Here is a 12,752-nt window from a genome sequence, read left to right on the forward strand (position 1 = left end):
CTGTAACTTTGCGTGAATATTCTGAAATATATTAGGAATCGCTTAAAATGAAAAAAAAAAAATGATTTTTTTGACCTTATAAACCAGGCTCCCCCCTTAACGACCTGTGCCTTTTTACATTTTAAAAACTGTGTATTGCTAGATTATTTAACTGTAGTAAATTAAGAACTAATTCTATTGAACAATTAATTAAGGCTACATAATTTAAATGTCTGTCGAAATAATAAAATAATAATAATAAATACTTTAAAAACTTTTAATAAGGAGAATAATTAATAAACAATTTAAAAAACGCTGGAAAATAAAATATCTTGAATCGAAAATATTTTGAGGGATGGATCTAATTAATGTTGGATGCGCCAATTTTTCTTAAATTTTAAAAATGTCTTCAGTTATTGTCACATAACTTCAACTAAACAAAAGTTGTTAAAATTATCATACAAACAAAATGCGTTAAAACCATCGAGTTCCTTTGGGCCACAACTTGGATTTTAACGTCACGATGAACTCAAAATTCATGTTCGTAATCTAATTAAAAGATAAATGCAAATCAAATTACGAGTTTTTTTATACCAAATGTAAGTACATATGTATGCACATATGTGTATAGGCACCAAAAATCTCCAGCTGCAAACCTCCTTTGGTTCCATTCTAAATTTGCTTCTATAAGCAATTTAAAAAATTACCTTTTATATAATATAAATAGCGAAAAATTTCTTTATATTGGATTGAATGAACGACAATGGCGTTAGACCTTGGTAAAAAAAGTAACAGCAAAAAAACCATACCAATTAGCCATACAAAATTATTTTAAGTGTTTAAACTAATTAATAAAAATTTGTTCGTGGGACAGGCTCCTCTTGTGCCCCGCATTTGTACTAGGGGTTAAAAATGGTATTTGTGCTGTTTATCCATTTAATCCAGTGTATTTTCTCAACTACTAATGGCATATAGCACATGGGCTGAAAAGTCCCGGGTCTTACCTTAAAAAGGTAGCTCTTACTCTATTCAGTAGTCTATTGTGAAGCGGCCGCCGTAGCCGAATGGGTTGGTGCGTGACTACCATTTGGAATTCAGAGAGAGAACTTAGGTTCGAATCTCGGTGAAAGACCAAAATTAAGAAAAACATTTTTCTAATAGCGGTCGCACCTCGGCAGGCAATGGCAAACCTCCGAGTGTATTTCTGCCATGAAAAAGCTGCTCATAAAAAAATATCTCCCGTTCGGAGTCGGCTTGAAACTGTAGGTCCCTCCATTTGTGGAACAACATCAAGACGCACACCACAAATTGGAGGAGGAGCTCGGCCAAACACCCAAAAAGAGTGTACGCGCCAATTATATATATATATATATATATATATATATACATATATGTATAGTTCATTGTAATAAGAGTGACGCTACTTTTGTTATTTTCAAAAAATGGATCAAAAATAATTTAGTGTTTTAATTTTACACTGCTTCTTGGTGGGAGTCCAAGCGAAGCAATGGCTTGAAAAGTGTTATGGGCACTACGCCCCACCAGAAACAACAATAAAACAATGGTTTGCTGACTTCAAACATGATGGTAGAGACACCGATGATTCACAACGCAATGGACGTCCAAATGAGGCAGTAGCACCAGGAAATATAAAAAAAATCCACAAAATCGTTTTGAATAATAGAAAAGTGAAGTTGCGTGAGTTAGCTGACATCGTAAGGCACATCCACCGAAATCGCTCGAATGGAGAAGTTATCGCGAAACTGAGACCTGTTTTGAGGCAAAAGATAAATCATTCCACAAAAGTGGTATTGAAATATTGGAGCGGCGCTGGAAAGATTACGCTGCTCGTGATGGAAATTACGTTGGTGAATAAAGCTAAAAACAATGTTTTCTTTGTTAGGCCCGAGACTTTTTAGCCCATGTATTAGATCTACGAATACGTTTTGGAAAGAAGAGCGTGTCCAAACATTTGCAATTTACTTTACAGAAGAACTTTCAATCAGCCTTTTTGATTAAAATACAAAATTAATCTGCCATATAATTTCTGAAAATATTTCACAAATGTCGACTTCCTTTTAATATGGGTAACTTTTCAGTCTTTGCTAAGCTCGGCCAAAATTACTTTTTTAGTCAAATAACGAAATAATTTCTCTTTTCGAGCAGCTTTTGGAACTGATTTTCAACCTCCAAAGAAATGCATCCGCAATACTGAAATAATTTTAAGTTACATTTTACTGAAATATTTTTTCGGTATATTTGCAAGATTAACCAAAATAAATTGATACAACATATTATAAAATATTGTTTAGCATTAACAATTAGTAAAATTCGAAAATAATAACTATATAATTTTTTTGTAACCTTACAAAAACACTTTGCATACGCAGACTATTCATAGATCAAAATAAGAAAAACTGTATACTCACTTTCTCTGCTAACGCCAAGCCATGATCAATATTATTGTTATTGTTAAATTATTATCACAGCTGCATGTACACTATTCTATATGCATTATTCTATAGTCAAACTGTGCTTTTAATTATTATTCTTTTCTATGCACTGGCATATACTCGTATGTATTTACTTATACATACAAAAGCATCAACCCGTGCACTTGCGACAAAGACTTAAGCAGCAAACTTGATTAGTATAGTGAACTAAATTACCTGAAATGAATTGATACGAACTCGTACGAAGTCTAAGCTCTTCACATACATACATATGTGCAGTGAGAAATTTTACGTAAACAATAACAAAAATTCTGAGTGTTGTCACGTGGTGTAATCTTTTAGAAAGTACACTTTATATAGAAGTTATAATATTTATTTTCAAATAAAATCCTATCCTATATGCATTCGTTGATGCAGTATTATCAAAAGATATCACAATATTGTGTTCTGTTTTTATAAAATGTATATTTGAAATGTTATAAAAATACCTTTCAAGAATAAATGTTTTTATCAATATAAAATATATATACATATATACTTTTTGAAGTGAAACTTCTTTAGGCGCGTCGGGGGCCCCAAGGCAGATTGAAAATAGGCGAGTGAAACGGTAAGTTCGGAGCGTTACCGAAATCCGTCAAATGGGCGGGGCCAAGGAGCAGCTGCTCCTTCCCACTCTCGCCTATTCGCTCTCTCTGTCGCTCTCTCGCATCGCAAGCGCTGAACGATGTGAGGGAGCCACCGAGACACGCCGTCTCTCCCCTTCTCTCTCGAATGCCTTTCTTTCTCTCCCGTTTTCTCTATAGCAAACTACCCACGCCGTGCATCAGCCGTTCAGTAAGTGTGAAGCGAGGTTAGGATATTGCGTTGACCTGTGATTCGCACTGAACGAAGCGATATTCTTAATAGTTTTTTACAATATCGCTAAATCGAAGGAATATACGTATTACGGCTATTGATTTTTCTTTATTGCGTAACTATTTAGAGGAAATTCAGTGTGTGTTGGTGAAAAAAAAATGCGGGAAGGAGAAATGACTGTATTCTCATTTAATTGTCAGAGTATTAAAAAACACGCGAGAGATTTGCGTGGTAATATTTTCAGGAGTTCGAATATATTGATGCTGTCTGAAACTTGGCTTGAAAATGGAAAACAAGTTCACATTGATAATTTTGATTGCATTGTACAATACAAAAGACCAGGTATTAGAGCAGGTGGAGTAGGAATATATAAGAATAATGATAAACTGCACAACGCTGTAACGAAAAATAGTAATATTTATACACGCAATGCCGAGTTTGTTTCTACTAATGTGTCATCCGTGGGTGATTTGTGCGCAGTAGAATGTTCCCTGAGAAATGGCAAAAAAGTTCTGATGGTATCAATTTATATTTCTCCCGGAAAATCTATCACGGAAATCAAAAGGTTCATTCACCATGTACTCTTGGCATACACGGAAGGTGGTTCAAGACTGTTAAATGAAAATTACCATGAGTTGCCAATGATCGTTACCGGAGATTTTAATGTCAATTTCGCGAGCAAAGAATCGTTGGAACTTTTGAAATTTTTCAAAGAAGTCTTTGATCTAGATATTGTCAACGATATAAATGTTAGTACAACTAGACAGGGAACAACAATAGACGCAGTTTTCGCACGATTCATCAACAATTTGAGCGCAAATGTATATATCTCCCACTTTAGCTATCATAAGCCGATTATTAGTATATTAGGAAATAACCATTGTGAGAGTGATCCTGCAAATTTTGCGATGTCATGTGAATAATTTGTGAATACAATCGATGTATGTATATACTAGAAATGTGTTGAAAAGGTGCCTATGATTCCATTGTAATTATAACTATATTTTATCAATGTATAATAAAAAATTTATGAGTAATATTTACGCTTTTCTGAAATATGAAAACCTGAATTTAACACGAGAGAGGGGGGAGAGATCTAAACCGGGGCTCCCATGCATGGAACAACCAACTTAGAAGTTTCACTTCTACCGTGCGTGAGTCTGACAGACCCTAGATTTTTTTTTTATTCTGTCCCTTCTGCAATCCCTTCTAAAAAATAAATTTTCGCATTTTTTAGGTCAGTGGACATTTTTTGAATTAAACCATATTGAATTATCTCACTTTTTTTTTAAATTAATATGTAAACAAGCGACACAAATTGAACGCAAATATGACGCGCGTTGAGGCAGTATCACAGTTGATAAGTGTGCATTAGCAACATTTGATCTCTTGACCAGCGATGCAGCGGTAGCGCAGCGTTAAAATACGCTCGTGTGCACTTATCTTAGGTAATACTATCGCCGATTGAGTGATTCAGATGTGGCACCATATACCCAGGGCCAGATTAACCAATTCTCGGGCCCCTTTACCATTTGTCAACTTTTTAAAATAAATTTTTGCTACTATAATGCAATTATGTTCATAATAACACTACATTTCTTACGAGTTTACTGGTTGTATTGCCAACCTTGTGCCATATTTCACAAAAAAAAAAAAAAAAATCTAAAATGCGGTAAAGATCGACATACTACCACGCCTTCACCTTTTGTTGGTGTGGGTGTTAAATGTTATCCACATTGGCTTTATCTAAAAAAATACCTAAATGAAAGATGACATACATACATAGGTATATGTATATATTGCCTTACTGCTATGCCCACCACCCAATGCTTATTTGTGGTTCCGGCTGCATATCACGCTTCGAAAATTGAACCAATTCGAAATGAGTAGCCACTACAAAAATCATCATAAAAAGCAACGGTGCGAATATGCGCAAAAAATTATTTTGGTTTGCAATATACGAGTACACATTATTTCCCTTAAACTGTGTACAAAATTTTGCAAACAATTATGAACAATTTTGTATTTCTCAACATTTCTCTCTTTTTAATTATTTTGTCTTGTGATTTTCTTTTAAGTAACGGTACTCTCGAACGGTCCAAGACAGGAGAACCAAAATATACATTATTGGGAAATAACTACATCAAGCTTTCAAAAAAGTTACGAACTAGCACGACGGGCAACAACCAAAGAAATTAAAGCAAATTTTAACATATTAAAAATATTTTATTTTTGATTTCAAATCTTTCATTTTAATGACTCTAATATATAAGTAATTATTACACAAATACAAAAATGTTTTAGAATAAGTAGCATTGAGGTTTTTATAGGAAATCATCAACTTTTTTCTATGGCTTTAGAGTAGATGAATCCAAGGAGAATCTATTATATGATAATTTATTATTACTAGGATCGCCCATACGTCGAAATTTCGACGTTATCCAACGTTATATAAATACGGAGAGCAAAATTTAGTCATACCTGTTTTTAGTATTTATAGTCATAGAAAAAAGTTGAAACATATATAAATGGATAGCTTATGTTGAAACTTTTTACATGATATATGTATGTAAATAGATGTAGTAAAATTAAATGTGAAAAATATCCCATTTCACCTACATTAAGCGATCCTATATTTGTGTATTTCAAATATCATAATTTTTTTTATTCATGAATTGGAAACATTTAATTTCAGGTATTACGAAAAAAAAATTAATTTTGTTTGAAAAAGCATAATAAAAAACAATCACTAATTAATCCATGACCATCATAATTTCTGAATCAAATTTATAATAGTACAGTAGGTTCTGTTTTTATGCGGTAGATACGTTCCGCAAGAAACAGCATAAAAAAAAACAGCATAAAAAAAGCTACTAGTTCTATAGTAAAACTATAGATACGTTTCAAATGCTAAAACCGCATAAATCTGAAATAATGTAATAAAATCGCATAAAAAAGGGCACTAGTCCCATATTATAACTATAGATACGTTCCACAGACCGCATGAATCTGTGATGAGTTTTTGCTTAGCTGGTTTAGAATCTTGTTTATATGTACAATTCCCGATAGGTCGACATGCATTTTGTAATTTAAAAAAAAACCGCACTATTTCAAAACCGCATAAAAACAGAACCTACTGTATTGATTCACAATATATAAGTCTCCAGTTGTTTCATAAACGTTTATATCATGATACAAATATATATTATCATGATACATATTATAGCATGATATATTATAATACAGGTAAAATGGTGTAATTAATTTTACCTGCACCTATTCACTATGTATCTATTTTAATATAATACATTGTGCAAACCGTCTCCACATATGCTATCCATGGCTATATGTTTCAACTTTTTTCTCTGACTATAAATACTAAAAAAAGGTACGACAAAATTTTGCTCTCCATATTAATATAATATATACACTATGGAGCAAAAGTGATCACAAAATTACAATTCAGCTGTATTATAATCAATTTCAGCGCTATGCATGGTTTTTTATTAAAACTGGTACCACCTTTTTGGAATTAGTGTGTTACAAAATACTAGGAAACAAAAACAACAATTATAGTATAACAGAAGAATTTGCAAGCAGCGAGCATTTAAGAGCAACATTGTAATAACATTTGCCCTCACTCTATTTCCCCTTATGATTTGGAAGTTAACCGTTAATAACAATAACAAGTTTATTTATTTCGATAGATTTGTATTCGTTACTTCCTTTATTTTTCTGTTGCGTTGTGGTTTTCATTCGTTAAGGTTCATTTTGTAAGTAAAATTTATATTTTGTAAAAAATGCGAAAAATTAATAATGAAAAAGTGGTAAAAGCTGGAGAATTAATTTTATTGTAGAAGGCAAATCAACGAGACAAATTGCTTCTGAGCTACGGATATCTCAAGCTATGGTGATGAAAATTAAAGAAAATAAAAATTTGAAAGGGCCAAGTGCAAAAAATGGCCGCCCTCGTATCCTATCTGACCAAGATGCAAGGCACATGGCCAGAAGTTTAATGGCTGGAAAAACCAAAACACCAAAAAAAGCTGCTGAAAGCATAGGAAATAAGGCTACTGCTTGGACCGCGCGTCGGGCACTAAAAAAAGTTGTATGTTTTGCCGCCAAAAAGCCCACAAAAAGCCAAAAGTTTCTGTCAAAAACAGAAAGGCTCGAATGTCATTTGCCTTAGCTCATCAGCATTGGACTATAGAAGACTGGAAACGAGTGATATGGTCTGATGAATGCAAAATTAATCGGATTAACTCAGATGGCATACGATATTTTTGGTCTGACACAGGAAGAGCCACCCAGAGTCATCAGGTAATAGAAACGGTTAAACATGGTGGCGGATCACTGATGGTCTGGGGATGTTTTTCCTATTTCGGAGTAGGACCGTTAGAGCTTATTAGAGGAATCATGACGAAAGAGGTGTATCATCAAATTCTGTACGAAAATATGCCGGTAGCTTTGGGTCAAATGGAATTTCCAAAAAATGAAGTATTTTTCCAACAGGACAATGACCCCAAGCATTCCTCAAAGCTCGTGCGAAATTTTCTAAAAACCCAGAATCACGAGACCATTGAGTGGCCATCTCAAAGCCCTGACCTCAATCCTATAGAAAACTTGTGGTCTATAGTGAAACGACGGTTAGGTAACTTTGATGAGGCCCCAAATAGCATTCATGAACTGTGGGAAAGAGTTCAGATAAGTTGGGAAGAAATACCGGTAGAAACGTGTCAAAACTTAATAGTAAGCATGCCGAAACATGTGAGTGCAACAATAAAGGCAAAAGGAGGAATAACGAGTTATTAAAATTTTAACTATGTATATTTAAATTTGAATTTCGAAGCGGGTGCAAAACTGAACACGTGTTCTTTTTTGTTTTTTATTAATTAATAATATAGAATATAATGTTAAGTTTATAAGTATAATGTAATCAAGTTCCTACACCTAAGTATAGTAATATAAAAAATAAATAATCCTAAAAACTTAAATGCGGTATTAAAATTTCTGCTGAACCTTCTTAAATATCTTTTTTGTGCTCACTTTTGCTCCATAGTGTAGATTAATAAATTCGCCTTGGGTTAATACGAGTATTTAGTACCAATACTTGGGCATCATCAACACAATCTAAGTTTTTTCGTAAACAAGCCGCTGTCAAGACCGCTACGTCAATCAAACAGCTCTTTTCTTCAAAATCGCTGAGAGCCGGTGAATTGCCTCTGCATTCCGCACATCATGAACATTTTAAAGCGTTTAGCGTTAAGAAAGTTGTTCTTGCCTGATGTTGAAATCGAATAACATTCTATAAAGTAAAATTCGTGCCTCCAAATTTCTATTCACAATCGCCTGTTTATATCCTTCACCTCTTCTTCTGCAGCTAAGTTTTTTCTCTCATGGCGTGTTCATAAGATAATAATGGTGTGCTTAAAAACTTAATCTTAATGATGTGCTTAAAATCTGTTTCTCGAAAATGAATCAAATATTCTGTCCTTTCTAGAAAACTACAATATTTACAATTTGCTCACCTAAACACCTGATTTAAACCATTTCTTTTGCATCCTTATTTAGAGCTGCCACCTGCTTTCTAGAGTTAGATAAATATTTAACGGCTTATTGAGGAAATGCAATCGAGTTTATCTTTTGTTTTTAATTTGGTATACGAATTGCTACGTTAATCCTTGGCAACCTTAGTAGTTGCCTTTCTCTGATTTCCGCCAATTACTCACTACTGTCAATTGTGCCATAAAATAAATTTGTCAATTTTTTCGGAATTTTTCTTCCACATTATTTATATTTATCCAAATTTATTATGAACCAGCTAACATTATTATCCCAGCAAAAATATTTACATCAATTTGACTTCTAATTTAATTAATCTTAAGTCCAGCTGTTTAAAATGTATGTTAAAAAAAAATGTAATTTCGGCAAACGCCGTTATTTCCATTGCAAAGAAATGACTTCAATTTAACTTTATTTGTAATTTTAATAAACTACGCCACATACATATGATGTAAACATAGGAAAAGGAAAAATATTAAATTCATCTGGTACCTCCTGTGGATATAGATTTAAAAACAAGCCGGCAACTACAGTTATAAAACCAAAATAAATCAAAAAGAACGTCGCAGTGGAAGAAATATTTTGGGTTTAGGCAAATTAAATTACAATTTTCTCGTGGAATGTCAAAAAATCCGAAATAAAAATGATTTACATAATTGTGGAAAAACAACCCAAATGTTTATAGTTCTAGATTTGATAGAATAACTCGAGCGATCGCATTATAAATTTGAGAATAAATTGCATTGATTAGTAACCTTTCGGACAAAAGGAAAGAAGTAAGAAAAGCAAATAATAAGGTAAACGAAACCCAAAAGTGATAACCAACTGTTGGAGATAATAAGTGGCAATAAAAATTATTTAATATACTCCACTGCTAAATATCACAGTTAAATAAACAAAACTCACTGATATACCAGACAACAGCTGCTTAACATTACACTTTGAATTTCAAAACAAAAACTCAACAAAGCAACTAATAGAAGGAAGAAATCAATTGAAGAAACAAGATAATGTTTGGGTCGCGCTGGTCGCGTTACCAATACGACTTGGACGACTTACGCCACACCAACGCTACTGAGTTAATTCTAGATCGTCAATATGGAAATATTGATCGCTATGTGCAGCGGCGACTACACGTATCATCTGCGTACATTGATCGCCTCGAACAGGAAACTATACTACGCGGGCACCAAGGTTGCGTTAATTGCATTGAATGGAGCAGCAATGGGCGAATATTAGCATCTGGTTCTGATGATTTTTGCGTAATGCTTTGGGATCCTTTTCGCAAGCGTTGCATACGTAGTATACCAACTAAACACTGTGGAAACATATTTTCTGTTAAGTTTTTACCACGACACAATGATGCACTGATAGCGACAGGAGCTGGAGACAGATTCATTTATGTTTTCGATGTTAATCGTCATAATGAAGCAATACTGAGCTGTAGTTGTCATGCCGCACGTGTGAAAAGATTAGCAACGGCGCCAGACTCGCCTTTCGTGTTTTGGTCAGCAGGTGAGGACGGTGCCATCTTGCAGTTAGACACCCGTGAACAGCATCGTTGCGGCGCTGAAGAAAATCGGGTACGCTTGATAAACCTTACAACTTATGTAGATACTAATGCGGAGGCCAAATGCCTGGCCGTAAATCCACGTCGTACAGAATTGTTGGCAGTTGGTGCGAATGATCCATATGCTCGCATCTATGATCGGCGCATGCTTCATCCAGTTTCGTCGCATATAAGTGGAGGCAGTGGATTACTGGTCAATGGAGGAGGTAAGTTTCGCTTTTAAATACATTTATTTAATGCAATTTTAAACCATAAAATCCTCACAGATTCGATTGATGGCACAGTACCTAAGGATTGTGTCACATATTATTGCCCCGGCCACATCAGTAAAGATAATTCTAAACTAATTGAGCATGACTCTCGTGCCATCACGTACCTAACCTTCAATTCGACCGGCACCGAGTTGTTAGTAAACATGGGTGGTGAGCATATATATCTATATGACTTGCTGAATGCAGAGCAGCCGGTGTTCCTCAGTTTGCCTGAATACAAACCGCCGCCGACTACTTCTGAGACAGACATAGAAATGGCTGGCATGCATCCACATTACAACCCAAGTCCTAGTAGTAGTATTGAAAATCAAGGTGCCGAAGAAAATGCGGGTGTCTTACAAAGTGCGATTAGTCCTGGCGATACCCCGCAGTCTAGTAATCGACGCAAGTTGCCAGAATATATTGAACGTTATAAGAAAATGGGGAATGACTTTCTTGAAAACGAAAAATATTTGCGCGCTGTAGAAAAATACTCGGAAGCAATCGAAATGGCTCCGAACTGTTCGGTGCTCTATCTGAATCGTGCTACTGCATACATGCGTCGCCTTTGGTTTGGTGATGTATATGCTGCATTGCGTGATTGTCATCAGGCATTGCGTCTTGATCCAGCCTATATTAAGGCACACTTTCGCTTGGCACGTGCGCTTCTCGTGCTCGGCAGACCGCAGGAGGCGGACGAGTGCCTTAAAGAGCTGATCGCTCGCTTCCCCAGCTATGCGAATAATCATGGCATCATGATGCTTCACAAAGACATCAAAGAAAATCGTCAAATGACCCAATCTCAGCAACTGCAACAACAGCAGCAGCAACAGCATGGCAGTGAACAACAACACTTTAACTGTTTAGAACGATCCGACGCTGAATATCAATGGCGGAGCAAAGCAAAAGACTATAGCAAACGGTTTGTGGGTCATTGCAATACGACAACGGACATCAAAGAATCAAACTATTTCGGCAACGACGGAGAATATATAGTAGCTGGTTCAGATAATGAAAGCTTTTTTATTTGGGAGCGTAGCACTGAAAAGATACGTGCAATCTACAAGGCAGACCGTTCGATTGTTAATTGCGTACAGCCGCATCCAGAGATTTGTTTGCTCGCGACCAGCGGCATCGATCATGACATTAAAATATGGTCACCAATCGCTCCATCACCGGACGAACGGCCTAATTTAGTAGAATACGTCGACAAGACTGTTGAAGACAATCAGCAAAAAATGAAAATGGATCCATTCAACATGAACGCGGGCATGAATGCTTTTTGCCTTAATGGATAATATGTGATAGTAATTGATATTGTAATGATGATTGGAGACTCAACAGAGACAGCTCAGCCACAATTAGAACTAAAATAAAAAGCAACACAAAATTATAAAATAATATGCATTAGCAGCAGACAGGGACCAGATTTAATTGTACGCATTACACTATTGCAATGTCCAATTTAAAGATGCTGTACTACTTCAAAGACTTGGATTTTCAGAATATTTTATTTATCAATTGAAAAAAAAAATTTGATGAACTTTTTGTAAAGATTTTATTTTATTTTTCTAGACTCATGAAGTTTTTACTTAAACTGAAGAATATCTAGTTCTTAAATTTTTATTATAATTAAAATAATGTATTACATGTTTTCGGTTGACAGCTGTTTAATGAATTTGCTCCTACTGTCGACGCCTTAGTCGTCTACAGAAGATATAATGTTGCTGTAATTTATACATAAACATATACTATAATATATTTAAACTCTTAGCAGTAGGGTAAGCGTACCACAAAATTTCGCTAATCAATTAGTAAAATAAAAATCAAAATAAAAATAAAAACAACTCACCAACCAAAAAAATCTATTAAAAAATTGAGGTTACTTACTACCTATGTTTCCACTTGGCGTGATTAACTATGCAAAAGCTCTGAAACAATTTTAGATGTAAATTGATACAACAGTATTGGCCTGCGTTGTTTAGAGTCTGAGATGGGAGCTCCACAATGACTATTCATTTAAAGTCAAAAGAAGCATTTCGTCCGAAATTATATTAAAAAAAAAAATTTGCTTGGAACTTT

At 34.7% G+C, this 12,752-nt stretch overlaps 1 protein-coding gene across 1 annotated transcript; it reads left to right on the forward strand.

Moving 5' to 3' along the window:
* The first annotated feature begins 9,378 nt into the window (after positions 1-9,378).
* Positions 9,379-12,519, forward strand: LOC129245169 (WD and tetratricopeptide repeats protein 1). The gene is made up of 2 exons (XM_054883191.1): positions 9,379-10,625; positions 10,686-12,519. The coding sequence occupies exons 1-2, from the start codon at positions 9,860-9,862 to the stop codon at positions 11,966-11,968; spliced, it is 2,049 nt and encodes a 682-aa protein (XP_054739166.1). The 5' UTR covers positions 9,379-9,859; the 3' UTR covers positions 11,969-12,519.
* Positions 12,520-12,752: the final 233 nt, after the last annotated feature.

Source organism: Anastrepha obliqua, chromosome 4, assembly GCF_027943255.1.
Source record: "Anastrepha obliqua isolate idAnaObli1 chromosome 4, idAnaObli1_1.0, whole genome shotgun sequence".
NCBI lineage: Eukaryota > Metazoa > Arthropoda > Insecta > Diptera > Tephritidae > Anastrepha > Anastrepha obliqua.